The sequence below is a fragment of the Melanerpes formicivorus genome, unplaced genomic scaffold, assembly GCF_026170545.1.
Source record: "Melanerpes formicivorus ecotype bairdi unplaced genomic scaffold, bMelFor1.0.p_v2 SCAF_60, whole genome shotgun sequence".
Classification (NCBI taxonomy): Eukaryota; Metazoa; Chordata; class Aves; order Piciformes; family Picidae; genus Melanerpes; species Melanerpes formicivorus.
The window spans coordinates 3,509,421-3,530,079 of NW_027142412.1; the positions used below are offsets into that span (position 1 = coordinate 3,509,421).

At 59.3% G+C, this 20,659-nt stretch overlaps 1 protein-coding gene across 3 annotated transcripts; it reads right to left on the bottom strand.

Moving 5' to 3' along the window:
- Window positions 1–16: 16 nt before the first annotated feature.
- On the bottom strand, window positions 17–5,021 carry DERL3 (derlin 3). Of its 3 annotated transcripts, none has more exons than XM_068161887.1 (7): window positions 4,891–5,016; window positions 4,678–4,740; window positions 3,912–3,985; window positions 3,314–3,407; window positions 1,560–1,755; window positions 1,107–1,197; window positions 17–611 (listed from the first exon to the last, which is right to left on the bottom strand). In XM_068161887.1, the coding sequence occupies exons 1-7, from the start codon at window positions 4,981–4,983 to the stop codon at window positions 497–499; spliced, it is 726 nt and encodes a 241-aa protein (XP_068017988.1). In that variant the 5' UTR covers window positions 4,984–5,016; the 3' UTR covers window positions 17–496. The 3 variants fall into 3 exon arrangements, with proteins under 3 accessions (XP_068017988.1, XP_068017987.1, XP_068017989.1); XM_068161886.1 differs by having other exon boundaries at window positions 4,678–4,743; XM_068161888.1 differs by having other exon boundaries at window positions 523–611; window positions 1,560–1,762; window positions 4,678–4,743; window positions 4,891–5,021.
- Window positions 5,022–20,659: the final 15,638 nt, after the last annotated feature.

Below are 20,659 nucleotides of genomic sequence, written 5' to 3' on the forward strand. Positions count from 1 at the left end.
CACAAATGGACACAGCTGAAAAATAAAAGACTTTAATGTAAAGACTCTTTGGAAGCAACAACAGAGGAGTGGGGGAAGGAGAGGAGAGGAGAGGAGGAGGCTGAGCTGCATTCTGCTGTGGCAGAGGAGGGAGGACAGCTTCATGGAGAGCCCCTGGAGAGGTCTGAGGACAGTGAGAGGCAGGGGCAGTGGTCTGTGTACAGAGGGCAAGAGTGACCTGGCACACAGCAGGAGGAGGAGCAGCTGTTCAACACCTCACCTGATGCTTGAGCCCCACTGGGTAACTGAGGAAGCCACCACAGCTCCCAGCCCCTGGAGCCCCTGCAGAAGCCTCCATGGGCTCTGGGGTGCACAGCTCTGTGGAACCACTTGGTACAGGAGGAGGATGAATCACCCAGACAGACAGGGACACATGACACTGGCATGGCAGCTGCTGGTGTGCCAGCAGGAGCTCTGGGCCATGGCACAAGTCCAGCCAGCAGAGAAGTCCCCTGTGTTACTGTGGCTGCTGCTGCTGGTTCTGGTCTTGGTCTCTAGGTTGGTTTTCTGGGTGCTCCTCAGGGAGAGGGTTGTAGTTGGGATCCTCTTCAGGTGTGTCAAATACCATCTTCCTGGCAAGGCACATGCCCATCCCCCAGGCAGGCAGGTTAGGAAACTAAGCCCAGGATAAGCCCCCAGGCCTCCCAGGGCCACCCCAGCCTCTCCCAGGGCTTGGCTGTGGGGCACAGCCACCAGCCTGCTGCCCCAGCACTGGCTGTTCCTCTGCCCAGCTCAGTAAGTGATGAGGGCAGTGCTCACCTCCTGGCTCTCTAGGTCAGCTCTGAGCCTCAGCATGGAGCAGAACATTCTGCTGTCTTAAGCTGCAGCAATACACCAGGGAAGCAGCCCCCTGCAGCCAGAACACTGCCCCCAGCAAAGCCTGAGGGACCAGCAGCTGCTCATGGACCCTGTCTCCATCTGCACACCATGTGCAGAGCCCCACTGCCTCCTGCAGCAGAGGCACAAACCACCCAGCCGAGGAGCTGCCAGCAGCCAACTGTGTCCCAGGGTCAGCCAAGGCTGAGCAGCAGCCCAGCAGAGCCCAGAGAGGCTCCAGCTTTACTTACAGGAAGCCAGGGGTCAACAGCAGCTTCTTTCCTCCAGGCTGGTTTGGGAAAACATCTTCCAGGAAGTAATAGATGTGACCCACTGCAATCCCTGGGGAGAGAAGGCAGCAAGGCCAGGCCCAGCTGTGACTCCTCTGCCAGCTAACCACAGCTGTGGGGAGCTAAGCAAGGTGAGGCTCCAGGAATCTCTCAGCCATGTACCCACGCTCCAGCCCCCACCAGAGGGCAGGCTGGGAGCTGTGGCCAGCTCCTGCTCCCCTGGGGAAGCCACAGCTCAGCCATGAGGATGCCCACCCACCCACCCACCCAGCAGCCTCAGGCAGCTCCCTCTAGGGAGCCCACCACCCTCAACAGCTGCAACCAAGAGGTGGTGCTGGGGGCCCAGCAGCACCTGGGAGAACAGAGCATGCAAGGTGCCCTCCTTTGTTCCCAGCACTGCCAGCCTGCACCTACCCAGCAAGTCGATGATGATGGAGTTGCCCAGGAGCAGAGAGAAGCCCATCAGCACCCAGGGCAGGAAGGGGGCCTGGAAGTTGAGCAGCCCGAAGAAGTTCATGCGGATGTAGGGGTTCCTGCGGCTCCAGACGTACACCAGCATGATGGTGAAGGCCTGGCCCAGGAAAAACAGGCTGGCAAAGAGGCCAAACAGCTGGCAGCTACAGAGTCAAGGAGAGAGCTGCCCACCCTCAGCACCACCCCTCCAGGCAGCACAGGGTGTGCTGTGATGAGCAGGCCCAGAGAGGCAGGCACTGACCGCAGCCTGCGAGACCCTGCCCCCCTCACCAGGCCTCTCCTGGGCTGGCTGAGGGGGCCTGGGCTCCCCCTTTGCCCCCATTCCCCAAGGCATGCTGGGGCAGCACACACAGATTGCTGTCCACAACCACTCACAGTCCAGGGAGGTTGTGTAGAGGCCTCTACAAAGTGACCTTCATGTCCTCACAGCACTGACCTGAGCAACCATCTCACATCCAGCAGCTGCCTTCTGCAGGGAGCTGCCTGCAGCAGTGAGCTGGCTCTGCTAACTCCCAGCCCTCTCTTTCAGACCTCAAGGGGACAGCTAGAGGCAAAAGAAATTCCCCTGCCCTCATTGTTGTTGGACTCCACATCCACCTAGGGCCGAGTGTGGAGGAGATGCTGCAGGAACCTGGACACTGCCTTAGCTGAACACCCCACAGCCATGAGAGTCACACAGCTTCATGCAGAGACTGAGGGGGGAGCAGCAGCTATCTGCACCAGAGAGCAGCAAGGCACTCAGGAAAGGTTCTCCTGACTGCAGACACTTCTCCCCATCCCCATTTGGTCTCAGAACAAAAGGACTCCTCTAGCAGTGTGATGTTACCTCCAGCCACAGACAGGCTGTGAGGTCAGTGCTGGGCTCACACTGCCTGACGTGCTGATGCCATCCCACTCCTTGTCCTCCTGCCTCTGTGTTCTGCCCTTCAGCTGCAGCTGGCTCTTCTGAGCCAGCCTCATGCCAATGGGAGCAGTGCTCCAGTCTGCTCCACCCACCAGAGCTCAGACACAGTCATCCTGCTGCAGCTGGATGGTTTCTCACAGGCCTTCCTTTCAGGCTGAGCTTCCCAAGCACACTGCCACACATCCCCTTCTAGGATCAGGCAGCCCACCCCTGTGCCAGGCACCAGCACACATCCTGGCAGCTTCCCCCAGAGTTTGCTCCCACTCTGAGCATACTGAGGGAAGCACTGGCCAGGAGACAGAGGTGGGCAAGACAAGGAGCAAACCTGTGCCACACAGGCAGGAGGTGTCCCTCTATGTGCTCAGCAGAGCTCTCCCAAGCCTCACAGGATCACAGGGGGCCCAAAGAGATCATCAAGTCCAACCCCCTGCCAGAGCAGGGCCATGGAATCCAGCACAGGGCACACAGAACACATCCAGATGGACCTTGAAAGCCTCTAGAGAAGGAGACTCCACCACCTCTGGGCAGCCTGTTCCAGTGCTCTGTGACCCTTGCAGTAAAGCAGTTCTCCCTTGTATTGAGGTGGAACCTCCTGTGCTGAGCTTACATCCACTGCTCCTTGTCCTCAGCCTCAGGGACCAGCCTGGCAGGCGTGGGGGCACAGCCAGCCTCTGCGCCGTGGCACCACGGTTCAGGAGCCAGCTGGGACACAGAGAGCTGGCAGACAAGCCCCACAACAGCCACAGCACCGCAGGAGACACCAAAGAGCTTTGCCCCCTCAGAAGGATACTGTCATGAGGAACCCTCCAAAGAGGAACATGAAGACAAAGTCAGCTGTCCTGCCGCGGAAGGAGCCTTCCTCCAGCATGCGGCAGTACCTGTACCTGAGAGAGAAGGCAGGGGTTGCAGTATAGGAAACTAACAGCTGGCCACCCTCTGGGCCCCCCTCAGCACCACTTCGTGGGGAATAAGCCAGCTACAAGCTGTTCCATCACAGGAAGCTGTCAGCCAGGTGGCCAAGCCCCAGAGGAGAGCAGTGCAAGCTTCACCTCCTACCACCGACCCCACGGAAAGACAGAGGCATCTGCTGTGCCCCAGCCAGAGCTCACCCAGGGGCAGGCCCTGCTCTCCAGCACAAGCCAGAGCAGCGCTGCCAGCTGCTGCAGCCGTGTGGCAGGGGCTGCCCTGCAGCAAAAGCAGAGTTGGAGGTGCAGGAGCTGGCCACAGCTGCTGGGGGAATGGCTTCGGTTCCGACCAAAAGAGCCAAGGGAAGAATCCACAGCCCTGGGCTTCTACCACAGCAAGTCAGCCCAGGGAGGAAGACAGATGGAGGGAATTGCATCTGAGCCAAAAAGGGAGCAGAGAGCTTCACTGAGACCAAAGGATACAGAAATATCATGTTGAAAAAGAAACTGAATCCCAGGGGCCCAAAAAAGAGGAAGTTGGTGATCAGCCTCCAGATCTGAAAGAGAACAGAGAGAAGAGGAGGTGGGCAGAGAGGCCTCCCCCCATCACCCTGTCCACTGGGGATGTCCAGGCATGCCCCCACCCGCTCAGAACTGCCCCAGGGCAGCAGGCAGCTGCAGCACCTTGCGGTGGGACCTCCCTCCTCGCCCACAGCACAGTGTCTTGCCCACAGCACAGCGTCTTGCCCACAGCACAGCGTCTTGCCCACAGCACAGTGTCTTGCCCACAGCACAGTGTCTTGCCCACAGCACAGTGTCTTGCCCACAGCACAGTGTCTTGCCCTGCCAGCTGTGGGGCAGAGGGTCTCTCTGCTTTTCTCTTCACGTGCCTCTATGGCAAAGCCTTCTCCACCCAGCCTGATGTCAGCTTGCCAAACAGCCTTCTGTCACGGGGAGGGAGGGGACAGGTGCAGAGCAAAGGGAAAAGGGGAGTGCCGAGATGGTGCATGGCAGGGAAAGGCTGGAAGAAGCGACCTCCCTCCCGGTGTCTGGGACAGGGGGGAACACCACGCTGGTGACCTAGCTCCCAGCAGGCAGCAAAGGCTGAGGCAGTGGGAGAGAAGCCCCTCGGGACCGTACCGCACTCCCTGGCCAGCCTGAGGAGTGGGACAGGCGGGGCGCGGCCTGTCGCCCCCCACCCCTTGCTGGGAAGGGGCAAGAAGGGCCCCAAGCCCGGCCAAGGCCTCACCTGGAACTTCCTGAAGATGAGGTCGGGGTTGAAGTAGAGCTGGAAGGGGGTGATGAACTCCAGCTGCTGTGAGAGACAGGCAGAGCTGCCACCGCTGCCGGCCCCCGCCGCCCTCAGCCGGCCCCCCCCGGCTCCCCCCCACCCCCAGCGCCCCCCCGGGGACCCCGGCCTCCCGCCACGGCGGCCTCCCGCCGGGACCAGCCTAGCCCTCACCACGGCGGCGGTGGTGAGCACGCAGGCGGTGGTGTAGGCCCGCGTCACGGCCGGCATGCCCAGGTACTCCTGCGCGAAGCCCTGGTACGCCATGGCGCGCCCCGCGACAGCGCCCCGCCGCCGCCGCCCCTTTAACGCCCCCACGCGCTGCCGCCGTGCCACGCCCCCGCCGGCCCTGCCCGCCCAATCCCGACGCGACAAGGCGGCGAGAGCTGGCCAATCGGAGCGCGCCTCGTGCCGTCGGCCCTCCCCCCGCCGCCAACCCGGACGGGACCCGCTGCAGCAGGTGACGGGCCGGCAAGGGGAGAGCCCCTGGGGTGCCGCCCCCTGGAGGCGGGGACAGACTCTGTAGCCAATGGCAGCGGGCAGGGCCGATGATGGGCGGCGGGGAGAGGCGAAAGGATAGTCACGTGCCTGCCAGTGCAGGACCAATCAGCGCGAAGCGGTGGAGCCAAGGAGGGGCCAGAGGGGGCGGGGCCCTGCCGTGCTCCGCGCCGGACCGGACCGTCCGTCCGTCCGTCGGCGTCCGTCAGCTGCCTTCCTGTGCGAGACCCTGGACGAAGGAGCTGCGGCTCCCCCCGGGGCTGCTGCGGCGAGTTGAGGGCACCCAGGTGCTTGTGCAGAGAGGGGCACGCTGCTGAGCGCCCCAGAGCAGGCGCCCCCTGGCAGTCCCGCGGGCGCTGGCCCAGGGCGTTCACCGGCCGAAAGGGTCTCGCCTGCACTGCTGCACTGCGCAGGGCTTCGGCTTCGTGCTCAAAACGCTGCTTGCTCTCGGTCGGAGCCCGGAGTCGCTTCCCTGAGCTGTGCGAGGTCACAGTGGGCGGCACGAAGTCGCTGGCAGGAGCCAGGGATTCGCTGGGCCGGAACGACGCCCGTGACATGTGTTTGCATTCAGCCCCGAGGGCAAGGGCTGTCTGCTCCTGTCTAGGATCTTCCAAAGCACTGTGGAAGGATGACCTGATAGAGGGCTGCATGAAGCTGGCATCCTCTGCCCCGGTGTTCATGCTTCCCAGATCTGCTTGCCGTGTTCGGGGGTCGGGTCTAAGGTTACAGCCCTGCTTTCAGGCGGGGGAAGGGGCCTGGGGTTGAGCTTCTGCAGGAGAAGGTTGCGCTGTCAGCAGAGCCTTAACGAGCCCTGAGATTTCCTTTTAAACCCGCAGTTAATGGGAAATTAAGTCAGCGGCGGGGGAGGGGAGGGAGGGAGCCTTTGTGTTTTCCGCCAGCTCCACTCTGCCCTTTGGATAAGAACAAAACCCAGCTGGAAGATGAGGGGACGGGAAGTCAAAATGATGTATGGAGGAAGGGGAGAATATGAGACCCAGGTGGGTGCTGTGGGACCAGGGGGCAGGTTCGTGAGCGCTTCAGACCCTGCAGTGCTGAGAGCTGTCTCTGACCTGGCTGCTCTGGGGGAGAAGGAGAAACCACTCCAGGTCTGAGCTGCAGCCGAGGAAGGAAGTTGAACTGCAGCAGTGCCGCTAAGCTTGGCTGCCTTGTTGCAGGCTGGGGGGATGCGAGCTCTGGGGAGGTGAAACGAGCTGAACTGAGCAGACGAGGAAAGACAGCTCCTCCTGCACTCTCCTGTTGCCTCTAGCTTTGTTTTCCCCCGTTTCTGGGATGATTCCAAGGAGCACAGAAGCATTTGCCTGGGGCTGCAGGTAAGCTTAAGCCTGCAACAGAAATGCAACAGCTTCCTGTCTCAGTTTCTGCAAACCCAAACAGCAAAGAGTTAGAAAACAAAGGGAGGGGGAAAAACAACACAAAAACCCACCCCCCCAAAAACCCCAACCAGCTGTGAGCTCTCCCCGTGAGTTCCCCAGCACATGAACCTCGAGGAGGCATGTGAGCAAAGATAAATAGGCTGTGGCAGTGTTCAGCTCTTTTGTTTGCAGTAAGTGATGGTGTGTAATTCGTGTTTCCTGTCCATAAATGCCAGAGGAACTCGAAGACATGAATCCATTCCAAGCCAGTAAAGACCAAACCAACTCCTTCTGAGCCCATCTGGAACTTGTTTTTGGTGGGGTTTTTTTGGGGGGGGGCAGTAATTGTTTTGGGCTCAGTAACCGGTTCAAGATCTGACTGCCCTCGCTGATTGCTTCAAGACCCAGCAGATGCTGTTTACAGGCAGCAGCTCCCACTTTGCCCTGCACGGCACTCTCTGGGGTCGCAGGATGAAAGGAGCTCTCTGCCGTGTCAGCGAAAGCCTTAACGAGCCTTGGCGCCCTTGCCTGGATGCTCACCCAGCCAGCAGCTGATGGGGCAGGAAACCAACCCCCGAGACCCTTTTGTCCACCGGGGGAAAAACGATTAACGATGAGCTAAAGGTTGCTGCTGCCCTCCTGTGCTTAAGGCTGAAGTTGAGACACGAGGGAAAATGTCCTGCCTTGTGTCCCTGGTGGGAAGAAATAGGAGGGAAAAGGAAAACTCAACCACCCAAACAAACAAACAATCCCTTTGCTTTGGCTTAAAGAGAAAGTGACCTGGGCAGGCTGAGAGCTGGCTGCAGGCAAACCTCCTGGAGCTCAACAAGGACAAGTGCAGAGTCCTGCATCTGGGGAGGAACAGCAGCAGGCACCAGGACAGGTTAGAAAGCATCTCCATGGAGAAAGACCTTGGGGTGCTGGGGGGCAGCAAGGCCTGCATGGGACAGCAATGTGCCCTGGGGGCCAAGAGAGCCAAGGGGAGCCTGGGGTGCAGCAAGAGAAGTGTGGCCAGCAGGGCTGGGGAGGTTCTGCTCCCCCTCTGCTCTGCCCTGCTGAGACCACAGCTGCAATCTTCTGTTCATTTTGGGGCTCCCCAGTTCCAGAGGGACAGAGACCTGCTGGGGAGAGACCAAGGGAGAGCCAGGAGGATGCTTAGGGGCCTTGAGCATCTCCCCTGTGAAGAGAGACTGAGAGCCCTGGGGCTGTTTGGTCTGGAGAGGAGAAGGCTGAGAGGGATCTGATCAATGTCTATCAATAGCTGAGGGGAGGGGGGCAAGGGGAGGGGGCCAAGCTCTTCTTGGTGGCAGACAGTAATAAACCAAGAAACAGCAGGCTGGAGCTTGTACATTGCAGGTTTCAGCTCCACATGAGGAGAAGCTTCCTCACAGTGAGGGAGACAGAGCCCTGGAGCAGGCTGCCCAGGGAGGTTGTGGAGTCTCCTGCTCTGGACACTTCCCAAACCCACCTGGGTGCATTCCTGTGTGGACTGCCCTAAGTAATCCTGCTTTGGCAGAGGGGTTGGACCCAATGATCTCTCGAGGTCCCTTCCAACCTCTAAGGTACTGTGAAGAAATGAAAAGAAAAGGAAAAGAAAAAAAAAGAAGAAGAAAAAGAGGCCAAAAAAAGAGGTGAAAATTTGGGACAGAAAAAACCCTCCTGTGCTCTCAGTGCCTGAGGCCATGCAGGCAGGACCCACCCAGGGGGCACACAGGCCTCAAGCTGCACCAGGGGACGTTTAGAGTGCCCCAAAAGGGGCACTGGGCACTGCCCAGGGAAGTGGTGGAGTCCCCACCCCTAGAGCTGTGTAAAAGATCTTTGGATCAGGGAATCATAGGATGGTTTGGGTTGGAAGGGACCTTCAAAGGTCATCTAGTCCAACCCCCTCTGCAGTCAGCAGGAGCATCCTCCACTAGATCAGGTTGCCCAGAGCCTCACCTTGACTATCTCCAAGGGATGGAGCCCCGAACACCTCCCTGGGCAACCTGTTGCAGTGCTCAACCACCCTCATGGTAAAGAACTTGCTCCTGAACGAGGGTGAGGAGCTCAGGGACGTGGTATGGCTGTTGTGTACAGGGAGATGTTAGGCTAAGCTTGGACTGGATGGTCTTGAGGGCTTTTCCAACCAGGAGATTCTGTGATTCTGGGATCTTGCCTCGTATTAGCAGGCTGAGAGAGTGCTTGGAGTTAACCTGGGCCGCTGGGCTCTCTGCGGCTGGCAGATGTAGAGCAGCTGCATCAGTCATTGTGGGAAGGAAGTCTTCTCTCCCCCAGAGGAGAGTCGAGTGGAGGATTTCCTTTGCAGATGGAGATGAACGGCGCTCTGGCGACTGCTGCAGCTGAGCCGCCCGGAGCCCCCTGCAGAGATGCTCTCGCCCGCTAGATGGCGACTCTGCTCCGCAGGCCGCCGCGCCCTGCCCGGCGCCGGCACCGCGCTCGGGGCAGCTCCTGACCCGCGGCCGGGGCTTGGCGGAGCCCAGCTCCCTGGGCTTGTGTCCGGCTCGGTGGGATGCTGCTGGTGCCCTGGGCTGCCCTAGATTTACCAGCCGGGGTCTTGCTGCTCCTGGGGCAGGCCCCTCTGCCTCTGCCTCCCCCGGCTCTGTCGAGTCCCTGGCTGGAGCAGCTCATCAAAGTACCCTGAAGGGGACTCCAGAAAGCTGTCGTGGAGCCCAGGGCTGCCTCTCGGGCTGTTTCTTTTTCATGTGGTGACAGAAAGCCATGATGCTGTTGGTTTCAAAGCACAGCCACGGAGCTCTTGCCGTGATGCTGGGATCCCTGCCAGGTTCAGGCGTGGCAGCCCTCTGTCTTCCACCTGTGGAAGCTGTCCTTCAGCAGGCAAACTTTGCTCATCTTTTGGTTTGGAAATGTGGCACACCCAGGCACTCTGTTATCTGTGGGGTGGGACAAGGGCATAGGAAAACCCAGACTAAGGTGCAGCCCCTGGGAGGCTCTCCAGCAGCAGGCTCACCTAGGGGGCTTCAGTGAAGTCTGGCACTGCTCCATGCCACAAGTGCCTCTCTTTTCCCCCACCTGGCTTTAAGGAAAGACCAATTTTTGTAAAGCTTTAATATCTGCAGTGTCCTGAGCTGAACAGCAGCCCAGCAGCTCAGCCTTGCCTGGCTCCAGGCTGTGCCAGCTTTTGGAGAGGCAGGATCGAGATTTCCACAGCATCACAGAAGGTTAGGGGTTGGAAGGGCCCTCCAGAGATCATCCAGCTCAACCCCCGCTGCCAGAGCAGGGACAGCCAGGGCAGGGCACCCAGGAACACAGCCAGGCAGCTTTTGAGTGTCTCCAGAGCAGACTCCACAACCTCCCTGGGCAGCCTGCTCCAGGCTCCAGCACCCTCACAGTCACAAAGTTTTCCTTCTGTGCCTGTGGCTCCTCCTCTGCTCCAGCTTGCCCCCAGTGCCCCTTGTGCTGTGCTTGGCCAGCCCTGAGCAGAGCCTGGCTCCATCCTCCCCACACTGCCCTGCACACAACTCGGATGACCTCTACCTTTCCCCTGCCCCTGCTCTTCCACCTCCCTTCCTCCCGCTGCCCATCCCCCTCTGGAGAGCTGCTCCCTGAAGTGAGTGCTGTGTGTGGGCCCAGGCAAGGGGAAGCCTCGCCAGCCCCACCTCTGTGGGTCCCAACTCCCTGTGCTGCAGGCTGTGGCCAGCACGGTTTGCTGCCAAGGGTTAACTCCTCCCTGGGTGCAAGACAGGGTGGGAAGTTTGCAAGAGCAGTGCCCAGCCATATGCTGAGGATTTAGCTTTATAATCATCCTGGCTTTAGCAGCAAAGCTGGGAAAAAAGCAGCCTTTTGGTGTTTGTTATACATAAGAAGATCTCAGTGGTTAAAAATACACAGGGCTGAAAAGGGGGGAGGGGGAGGGGGGGGAATCCAACCCAAACCCAACACACACACAACCCAACCCTCCACAAACCCAGAGCAGCCACTCTTTGAGAAGCCTTGAAGATTTGAGAGCTGCAATCTGCATCTGTGTTGGCACAGCCTCTCCTTGCTGCACCTGGCTGCTGGGCTGGGCAGAGCTGGGGCAGCCTCAGCGAGCGCAGCGCTGGCCCAGAGCTTTCTATCAGCCAAGCAGATGTCAAACTCTGCTGCTCCTTCACAGCAGCAGCAACCTGCTCAGCCTCCAGCAGTGCTTTCAAGTGCTGCCTGAGCCCTGCCTGTTTGTTCTTACCTGCTGTTTTCTTCTCTAAATGAAGCTTTGTATTTTTCTCTTCTCATTCCCCTGGGAGAATCCCTCGCAGGGCTGTGCTGAGGGGAGCAGGAGGCAGGAGAGCTCTGCAGAGGGACCTTGCCAGGCTGGAGAGATGGGCAGAGGCCAAGGGCATGAGATTCAACACATCTAAGTGTTGGGTGCTCCACTTTGGCCACAGCAACCCCAGGCAGTGCTGCAGGCTGGGGGCAAAGTGGCTGAGAGCAGCCAGGCAGAGAGGGACCTGGGGGTGCTGGTGGACAGCAGGCTGAACATGAGCCAGCAGTGTGCCCAGGGGGCCAAGAAGGCCAATGGCATCCTGGCCTGCATCAGGAACAGTGTGGCCAGCAGGAGCAGGGAAGTCCAACTTATCCCCCAGCACCATCTGATCAACCAAACCATGGCACCAAGGGCCTCATCCAGGCTCCTCCTAAACACCTCCAGGGATGGGGACTCCACCACCTCCCTGGGCAGCACATCCCAAGGGCCAATCTCTGTAAAGAACTTCTTCCTCACATCCATCCTGAACCTCCCCTGGCACAGCTTGAGACTGTGTCCTCTTGTTCTGGTGCTGGGTGCCTGGGATTCCCCCCAGTGCTCACCCTGCATGGAAGGCTCTCAGGCTGGCCAGCTGTGATTCCCCCAGTGCTCACCCTGCATGGAAGGCTCTCAGGATGGTCAGCTGTGATTCCCCCGGTGCTCACCCTGCATGGAAGGCTCTCAGGATGGTCAGCTGTGATTCCCCCGGTGCTCACCCTGCATGGAAGGCTCTCAGGCTGGCCAGCTGTGATTTCCCTTTGGCAAATGCATGCTGACTGTTCCCAATCACCTTCTTCCATGTGCTCAGAGATGCCCCCAGAGGAGCTGCTCCATCCACCTTCCAGGGTTAGAGGTGGCATGAAGTGATTTGAGTGGTAGAAAGCAGTTCTGGCTGCCACCACTGGCTGCAGGGTTTCATACTTCCAAGGCTCATTTTTCACAGCATGGCCTTGGTTTGGGCTTTCCCTCCTAGGTTTTGCTGTCTCTGTGAGGAGGAAAGACTGAGAGCCCTGAGGTTGGTGAGCCTGGAGGAGAGTAGCCCCAGAGGGAATCTGGTGAGGGGCAAGAGGCTGGGGCCAGGTTCTGGACAGTGGTGCCCAGGGACAGGACAAGGGGCAGCAATGGGCACAAACTGGGACCCAGAAGGTTCCATCTGATCAGGAGGAGAAAGTTGCTTGGTGTGAGGCTGCTGGAGGCCTGGAGCAGGCTGCCAGAGAGGTTGTGGAGTCTCTCTGGAGAGCTTCCAGCCCCTCCTGGCCGTTGTGACCCTGGGCAGGCTGCTGTGGGTCTGTTGGACTGGGTGATCTCCAGAGGTCCCTTCCAGCCCTCCCCATGCTGGGATCTGCTGATTAAAATCCACATTCTCTGCAACCTCTGCTGTCAAGCAGCTCAGATCAGCCTGCAGAACCTGACTTGTCCCTGTGCACCCATTTGTGTCAGCTGCACAATTCCTGTGCTGATTTAAGCCAGGCTTGGCTCTGGCTCCTTGACAAGGATGGAGAGCTTCACAGCACCCTCCCAGGAACTCATACCAACTTTGCAGAGGTTTATGACCTTTTAGGGACATATATCCCTGGCAAACTGTGTCAGTGAGAGGGCTCCAGGATGCCAAAGGACCATAGATCAAACCAACCTGAAAGGGGAAAAAGAAGTTACAAGCAATGTGGGGAAGGCAAATCCAACCTGGCTGAGAAAATTGCTTCTGTCTGTTATGAAGGAGGGACCCAAGATGGCAGGGAAGTCATTCTCCAAGTGAATCTTCATCCCCACAGAGCTGTGTGGGGAGAATGGCACTTAAGGAGTACCCCAGGCAGTAAGGGATGAATTGAGATGAAATGGAGCTCACAAGGAGAATTCCAGATGGCCACAGCGTGGAGCTTCCTGGCCACAGGGCACACTGCTGGCTCTTGGGCATCCTTCTGCCCACCAAGGCCCCCAGGTGCCTCTCCTCTGTCCTGCTCTCCAGCAGCTCAGTCCCCAGCCTGCCCACCAAGGCCCCCAGGTGCCTCTCCTCTGTCCTGCTCTCCAGCAGCTCAGTCCCCAGCCTGCCCACCAAGGCCCCCAGGTGCCTCTCCTCTGTCCTGCTCTCCAGCAGCTCAGTCCCCAGCCTGCCCACCAAGACCCCCAGGTGCCTCCCCTCTGTCCTGCTCTCCAGCAGCTCAGTCCCCAGCCTGTGCTGGTCCATGGGGTTGTTCTTCCCCCGCTGCCAGACTCTGGCCTTGCCCTTGTTGGCTTTCATTCCCTTTCTCCCCACCCAGCTCTCCAGCCTGCCCAGGTCTCACTGCCTGGCAGCACAGCCTCGGGGCTGGCAGCACTGCTCCCAGCTTGCTGCCATCAGCTGGCAGTGCCCTCTGCTCTGGGTCTGAGTCCCTTCAGGTGGAGCAAGCTGGAAGCATGGAGATGAAGATGGATCTTCTCCAGGGCTCCCTTCAGAGGCTGTGGCTGTGGTCTGTTCTCAGACAGCTGTGCAGAGCTCTGTGCCTTCGCGGGGATGTGCCCCAGCACGGAGTGCAGTCGCTGCGGGCTGTGGAGCCCACCCACCACAGGGGGGCAGGGATGGTTTGTGCATCGTGCTGAGGTCCTCGGAGGAGCAAAGGGATTTCTCTGCCTGGCTGCTGCCTGTTGTGCTGTGGGAGAAGAAGTAACTGCCCGGCAGAATAGCAGAGCCACAGCTTCTGAATAAAATAACCTCCTAATGGAAAGAGGTGGAGAGCAGAGTGGAATGGAAGGCAGCAGGCAGGAAGCAACAGATCCTGCTCACGAAACAAAAGGATCCATTTGCCCCATGGGTGCTGCACAGGACACCCAGCAAAGGCAAAAGGGTGCAGGGATGGTCAAGCAGCCCCCAGCACAAAGCCTGGGCTGCAGCGTCCCAGAAGCATATCACAGAGCCACAGAAACACCCAGGGTGGAGCAGAGCCTCAGGAGCCAGCCCAGAGCCCTGCTCTGCAAGGCTCAGCCCAAACCCACAGCCCCAAGCACCACAGCCAAACCACCTCCAGGCCTGGGCACTCCACCACCTCCCAGGGCAGCACATCCCAAGCCCTGACCACTCCTGAGGGGAAAAAGGTTTCCTCCTGTCCACTCTGAAGCTGCCCAGCTCAGCTTGAGGCCATTGCCTCTTGTTCCCTCACTGCTGCCCTGGGAGCAGAGAGCAGCAGCAGCCTCTGCACCACCTCCCTGCAGGGAGCTGCAGACAGCACTGAGCTCTCCCTCAGCCTCCTCTCTTTCACACTAACCCTCCCCAGCTCCTTCAGTTGCTGCTCATCAGATTCCTTCCCCAGGCCCTCCCCAGCTTCCTTGCCCTGCTCTGCCCTGGCTCCAGCACCTCCACAGCTCTCTTGTGTTGGGGTGCCCAGACCTGGACCCAGCACTGGAGGTGTGTGCTGCCCAGAGCTGAGCCCCAGGGGACAATCCCCTCCCTGCTGCTGCTGGACACAGCACTGCTGAGCCCAGCCAGGAGGCCTTTGGCTTTCTTGGCCCCTGGGCACACTGCTGGCTCCTGTTCAGCTGCTTGGCCACCAGCACCCCCAGGTCCCTCCCTGCCAGCAGCTTTCCAGCCACCCTGCCCCGAGCCTGGAGCCTTGCTTGGGGTTGTGTGCCCCAAGTGCAGGTCCTGTCACCCCCTCTCCATTCCAGGCCTGCAGAGGATGTCAGTGCCACCTCTCTCCCTTGCCTTCACGTAGCTGAGGTTGAATTAGATCTTCCACTCCCCTCAACCATTTCTCTTTGGGTAAATCTGCCCCAGAGAGCAAACCCACCACCCTCAGGGTTTGGAAGGGAAAAGATGGCATTGCCTTTACAAATGAAACTCAATGTCCCCACTTTAGGGCCAAAGGGCCCCAAGAGAAGCTCAGCCTCTCCCTTCCCCTTCTACCTCTTCCACAAACCAAACAGAAAAGGTCCCAGGTCAGGAGGAAGATGGCACAGCCTGAACCCCCCAGGTGAAGCAGCAGGATGCAGCAGCCAGGAGAGCACAGCACAGCTCTGCTGCCAGACAGAAGCTTCTCAATACTCCACTGGAATGATTTGAAACCTCTCTGTTGTTCCTGCTCCTCAGCCCAACCGAATCAGAAGGACTTAATCACTGCTATAATGTAAACGCCGAGGAGGAGCTCAGCCCTCCTGACCTGCCCCCAGACCTGGGGAAAATCCTGTTTACAACCCAATTTGCCTTTCAAACCAGCTCACTCTAATGCAGCAGGCTGGGGAGTGGGGCTGCCAGCCGCTGGTGGAAGAGTGCAGAGCCCGGGGGCAGGCAGCCAGCCCCTCCCGATGTGCCTGCACACAGCCCTGCTCCGCGGCGCTCTCCACCTCCTGTCGCTGCAGACAGCTGAGGCTGCGGTGGAGCTGTAAAAGGACACATCATCTGGCAGTGACACTCGGGGACAATGCAGGGAGAATTCAATTAAATGTGAAAGGCAGCGGCAGGCTGAGGGGGAGGCTTCAGGTGCTCTTCAATCCCTCACTTTTCAGTGTGCCTCGAAATCCCCAGCCCCGAACAGCCGGGAGGTGCTCCCGGGGCCAGCACGGGCAAGGTGCCCGAGGGGCTCTCAGCAGGGACCTGGGCTGGGCTTGTGGCAGCCGAGAGGGCAGCAGGAATGGGTCTCTGAGCGATTACCCCTGGCAGGCAGCATCCTCAGCCCCACGTCCTGGGCGCTGCGGCAGCTGCCACCGGCCCGGGAGCTCCGGGCGGCTGGCTGCCAGGTTTCCTGGAACGAGCTCCCTGCCTCCTGCTGTTTGGTGACTGAATGCCTTCTGCACCCGGAGGGGGGAACCTCCGCACCCCGGGACACGGTGGCAATTAGCACAATTAACACTTGGTCTTCAGAAAGCAGCAGGCAGCAGTTGGAACTCTGCTGTGTCGTCTGTAGAATGGAATCAGAATCAGCCAGGCTGGAAAAGACCTCAGGGATCAGCCAGTCCAACCTGTTCCCTAATCCCTAACACCTCCTGACAGCCAAACCCTGGCTCCAAGTGCCACATCCAAGCCTCTTTTGAACACCTCCAGGGCTGGGGACTCCACCACCTCCCTGGGCAGCACATCCCAGTGGCCAATTAACCTTCTCCTTTCCTTTCTCCTTACCTTTCTCCTCACCTCCAGACTGAACCTCCCCTGGCACAGCTTGAGACTGTGTCCTCTTGTTCTGGTGCTGGCTGCCTGGGAGAAGAGACCAACCCCCACCTGGCTACAACCTCCCTGCAGGGAGTTGCAGAGAGCAATGAGGTCTCCCCTGAGCCTCCTCTCCTCCAGGCTAAGCAACCCCAGCTCCTTCAGTCTCTCCTCCCAGGGCTGTGCTCCAGACCCCTCCCCACCCTTGTTGCCCTTCTCTGGACACCTTCCAGCATCTCAATGTCCTTCTTAAACTGAGGGGCCCAGAGCTGGACACAGGACTCCAGGTGTGGCTTAAGCAGTGCTGAGCACAGGGCAGGATGAGCTCCCTGCTCCTGCTGGCCACACTGCTCCTGGTGCACTGACAGGATCCATTTGGGTTGGTCCTTTGTGTTTGGAATGCTCTGCAGTGGGGGAAATCCTTCTGCTTCCCACCAAGGTAAAGCCATGAACTCATGGCAGGGAAAACTAATCTTGCATCATCCCTACCCAAATCCACCCTGATCCTAATCCAGCCCTCCATAATCCTAATCCAATCCTGCATTTCACATTCATCTGCTGCTCAGGGGAGTGCTGCTGGCTGCCTGCCCCTGCCCCTGCAGTGGGTTGGGAATGCTGTGTTACAGCAACCAACAGACTCCCTGCCCCCAGCACAGTGCCTGTTACAGCACCTGAAAACCAACCCCTGGGCTGCCTGCAGCGTTGGTTGTCTGCAGTATCAATTGCTTTGGCTTGCTGAAGACACCTTGCAGTGAAGCCAGTGCTGGACATGCCCTAAGGCTGCAGCAGCCCTGGGCAGTAAATGCAAGAGAGGATCCAGCACCCATTCCCCTGGCTTTATAATGTGTAGGTTTGGTGTGGAGGGAACCTGTGGTGGGGGAGGAAAACAGCACCTGGCTGAAGCTGCTGATGGGGGAAGGGCAGAGATTTGGTCAATGTAGGGAGGAATTAGGGGGCCTGATGGACAGCAGGATGCCCAAGAGCCAGCAGTGAGCCCTTGTGGCCAAGGCCAAGGGCATCCCAGGCTGGATAAGAAGGGCTGTGGCGAGTAGGTCCAGAGAGCTTCTCCTGCCCCCCTGCTCTGCCCTGCTGAGGTCACATTGTGTCCACTTCTAGGCCCTTCAGTTCAGGAAGGACCTCAGGGAACTGCTTGAGAGAGCCCAGCCCAGAGGCACAGAGCTGCTGCAGGCAGTGGAACATCTCCTGTGGGGCCAGGCTGAGGCAGCTGGGGCTGGGAGCTGGGAGCAGAGCAGCCTGAGGGCTCCCTCAGTGCTGGGGATAAAGCTGTGCAGGGCTGGAGCCAGGCTGTGCTCAGGGCTGGCCAAGCACAGCACCAGGGGCACTGGGGGCAAGCTGGAGCAGAGGAGGATCCATGGGCACAGAAGGGAGATCTCTGCCAGGAGCTCTGACTCTGGCACTGCTGTCTTCAGACCAGAGAGCTCAGCCCAGTGGTGAAGGCTGCTTCAGTCGCTGAGTGGTAACTTGGTTAAAAGTCACTCCCTGACAGCTGCTCTCTGGTGTTCTAAAGACAAGCAGCTCTGAGGTGTGTGCATTAGAGCTGCTGGGTTTGGGGTTTGGGGTTTTTTCCCCCATTATTGGTACCAGTTAGTCACTGGGCAGCTGAAGCCATGGATCTCTGCTGCAGACCTGCGGAGCCGCAGCTCCGGGCAGGCACAAGCACCGCACAGGCAAGCGTCCTGTGGGAGAAGGCAGCATTTGCACCCAGCAGCTTCTCCTCCCAGGGAAGTCTGGACATTAACCTCTTGATTTCCTGCTTCCAGTGATGTGCAGCAAGCCAGGGCTGTTTGTCCAGAGCCCAGGTGTGCCTCCGGGAGAGATAAAGCCCAGAGGCTGTGTGTGGTGTGAGCTGGCTGCGTGGTGCGAGCTGGCTGCGTGCTGCAGCATCCCGGTGGGGTGTGCAGCCTGCCAGCTCTGTGCCTCACAGGACAGAACCACTGAATCATTCTGGTTGGAAAAGGCTTCTTAGATCATGAAGTCCAACCATTAACTGCCAGGTCATCACTGAACCCTGCCCCTCAGCACCACATCTCCGGCAGCAGCAGCAGGGAGGGGATTGTCCCCTGGGGCTCAGCTCTGGGCAGCACACACCTCCAGTGCTGGGTCCAGGTCTGGGCACCCCAACACAAGAGAGCTGTGGAGGTGCTGGAGCCAGGGCAGAGCAGGGCAAGGAAGCTGGGGAGGGCCTGGGGAAGGAATCTGATGAGCAGCAACTGAAGGAGCTGGGGAGGGTTAGTGTGAAAGAGAGGAGGCTGAGGGAGAGCTCAGTGCTGTCTGCAGCTCCCTGCAAGGAGGTGGTGCAGAGGCTGCTGCTGCTCTCTGCTCCCAGGGCAGCAGTGAGGGAACAAGAGGCAATGGCCTCAAGCTGAGCTGGGCAGCTTCAGACTGGACAGGAGGAAACCTTTTTCCCCTCAGGAGTGGTCAGGGCTTGGGATGTGCTGCCCAGGGAGGTGGTGGAGTGCCCAGGCCTGGAGGTGGTTTGGCTGTGGTGCTTGGGGCTGTGGGTTTGGGCTGAGCCTTGCAGAGCAGGGCTCTGGGCTGGGCTTGGGGATCCTGAGGCTCTGTTCCAACCTGACTGCTTCTGTGTTTCTGTGACCTCAGCTCTACCTGCAGTGCCTGTGCAGGGCTCAGAGCCAGGCACTGTTCCAGCAGCATGGCTCCAAATCAGAGCAGGAGCAGAGGCCAGGCTCAGGCTGGCCGTTGCTGCTGTGCAATGTCCAGCCTGCTGCTGCTGAGCTCTCTCTGCTCTGTGGGATGAGCTGTGAGCCCCTGCCCTGCTCAGCCCTGAGCCCATTCCTCTCTCCCTGCTTCCCAGCCTGGGGGCACCCTGGCAGCAGCCAGAGCAGGCTGGGAGCTGCCCCAGGCTGCCTGCTTCTCTCCCCTGTGAGTGAGCTTTGGCAGTGGTCAGCTGCCAGGTGCCCTGAGGAGCAGTGGTCATCTAAGGGCAGCTGGAGGGCCTTCAGGACTTGCCCAGGCTGCACAGAGAGACAACTGCTGGCAGCATTTGTATTGATCTCCCAAGGCAACCCCATTCGTTTTGGGCTCCAAAAGACAGTTAATCTTAGTTAATAATAAATATGCTCAATTATTGGGAAGGCAAAAATAGCAGAGGAGTTATGGGGAGGAAATGGAAAGTAATTACTCCGGGGAAAGTCCTGCTGGGGCCTGGGAGTGCAATCCATTGGCTGTCAGGGCTCCCAAAGCACTGGGCAGAGACCATTCCAGCATCTCCCTCCCAGCAATTCCTTTGCTGCAGGAGTGGTCAGGGGCTGGCACAGGCTGTCCAGGGAGGTGGTGGAGTCCCCATCCCTGGAGGGGTTCAAGCAGTGTGTGGCTGTGGCAGCTGGGGACTGCTGAGGGTGTCAGGGAGGGACAGGACCAGGGGGATGGAGCAGAACTGGAAGTGGGGAGATGGAGATTGGCTGTGAGGAAGAAGTTGTTGGCCAGGAGGGTGGTGAGAGCCTGGCACAGGCTGCCCAGGGAGGTGGTGGAAGCCTCCTGGCTGGAGGTGTTTGCAGCCAGGCTGGAGGTGGCTGTGAGCAACCTGCTGTGGTGTGAGGTGTCCCTGCCCATGGCAGGGGTTGGAGCTGGCTGAGCCTTGAGCTCCCTTCACTGCAGAACACACCAAGGCTTTCCCTCAGCCCTCTCATCCATCTCCCTCTGTGCCAGCTGCCCAAACTGGCACTTCCCAGGGATCCCCAATCCCAGAGCAGTCTCCCCTTCTTCTCCTCCACTTTCCCACCTCATCCTCCCACTGAGCAAACTGTTGCCTCCAGTTTTCACTCCAGCCCTGCCCTGCAGCTCCAGGCTCTCTCAGGAACACGAGTGTTCCTGCTGCAGACTGCTCACACCCTGCTAGCTCCATGCAGGGTGCTCCTTGCCTTGTGCAGCTGGGAGCCTGCACCCCAGAGTGCAGGGGGGACTCCAGGCCATCAGATCAACTCCCTGATGAGCTATTTGCTTACTAATGATCATCCTCTGGCCAGAGAGTGCCATAGGGAGCCTCCCATCCCCATCCCTGTGCTCCTCAATCCAGCTCCAGAATGCAGCTCCTGAGCCCAGCTCCCATCTGCTGCTGAGCCCAGGCTGGGCCTTGCCCAGTGCCTGCCCCAGCAGCAGTGGTGCCAGTGCTGCCCTCCTTGCCCTCAGGGCTTGCTTCCACACTGCTCTGTGGCTCTGGGTCTCTACCCCATGGCATTGTTCTTCTCTCCATCCCAGCTGGGGTAGTTTCCTTCTCACCCCTTCAGTCTCTCTCCCTTCTTCCCTTTCTCTTCCCTTTGGGAAGCAGAGGGCTTCATGGAGAGCCTTTGGAATGTGGTGCTCAGCCCAGCCCTGACCCCTGGCATTCCCACCACACCCCCCAGAAGAGGAGCTTTTGCCTTCTGGGTGGGTTCTGGCGATGCCCACAGTAATTCCTGCAACATTTCCTCTCCATTTCTCCAGCCCTCTTCCGAGGTCAGCTCAGGCTCTGGTGGAACAAAGCTTAATAAAAGCCATTTGTTAGAAGCCCAGGGGCAGGGAGCACCCCAAGGGAAGCAATGACTGAGCAGCAGGGGGGTTGCTCTCTGATGTCACAGAGCTCTTGGCCCCCCAGGTGCAGTCCCCAGCCCTCCCTGCAGCAGCCTGCAGCACTGAGGTCAGGAGAGGCTTGGAGTGAAGGACACCCACCAGGAGCTGGGCCAAGCAGCTCCTGGAAACTTC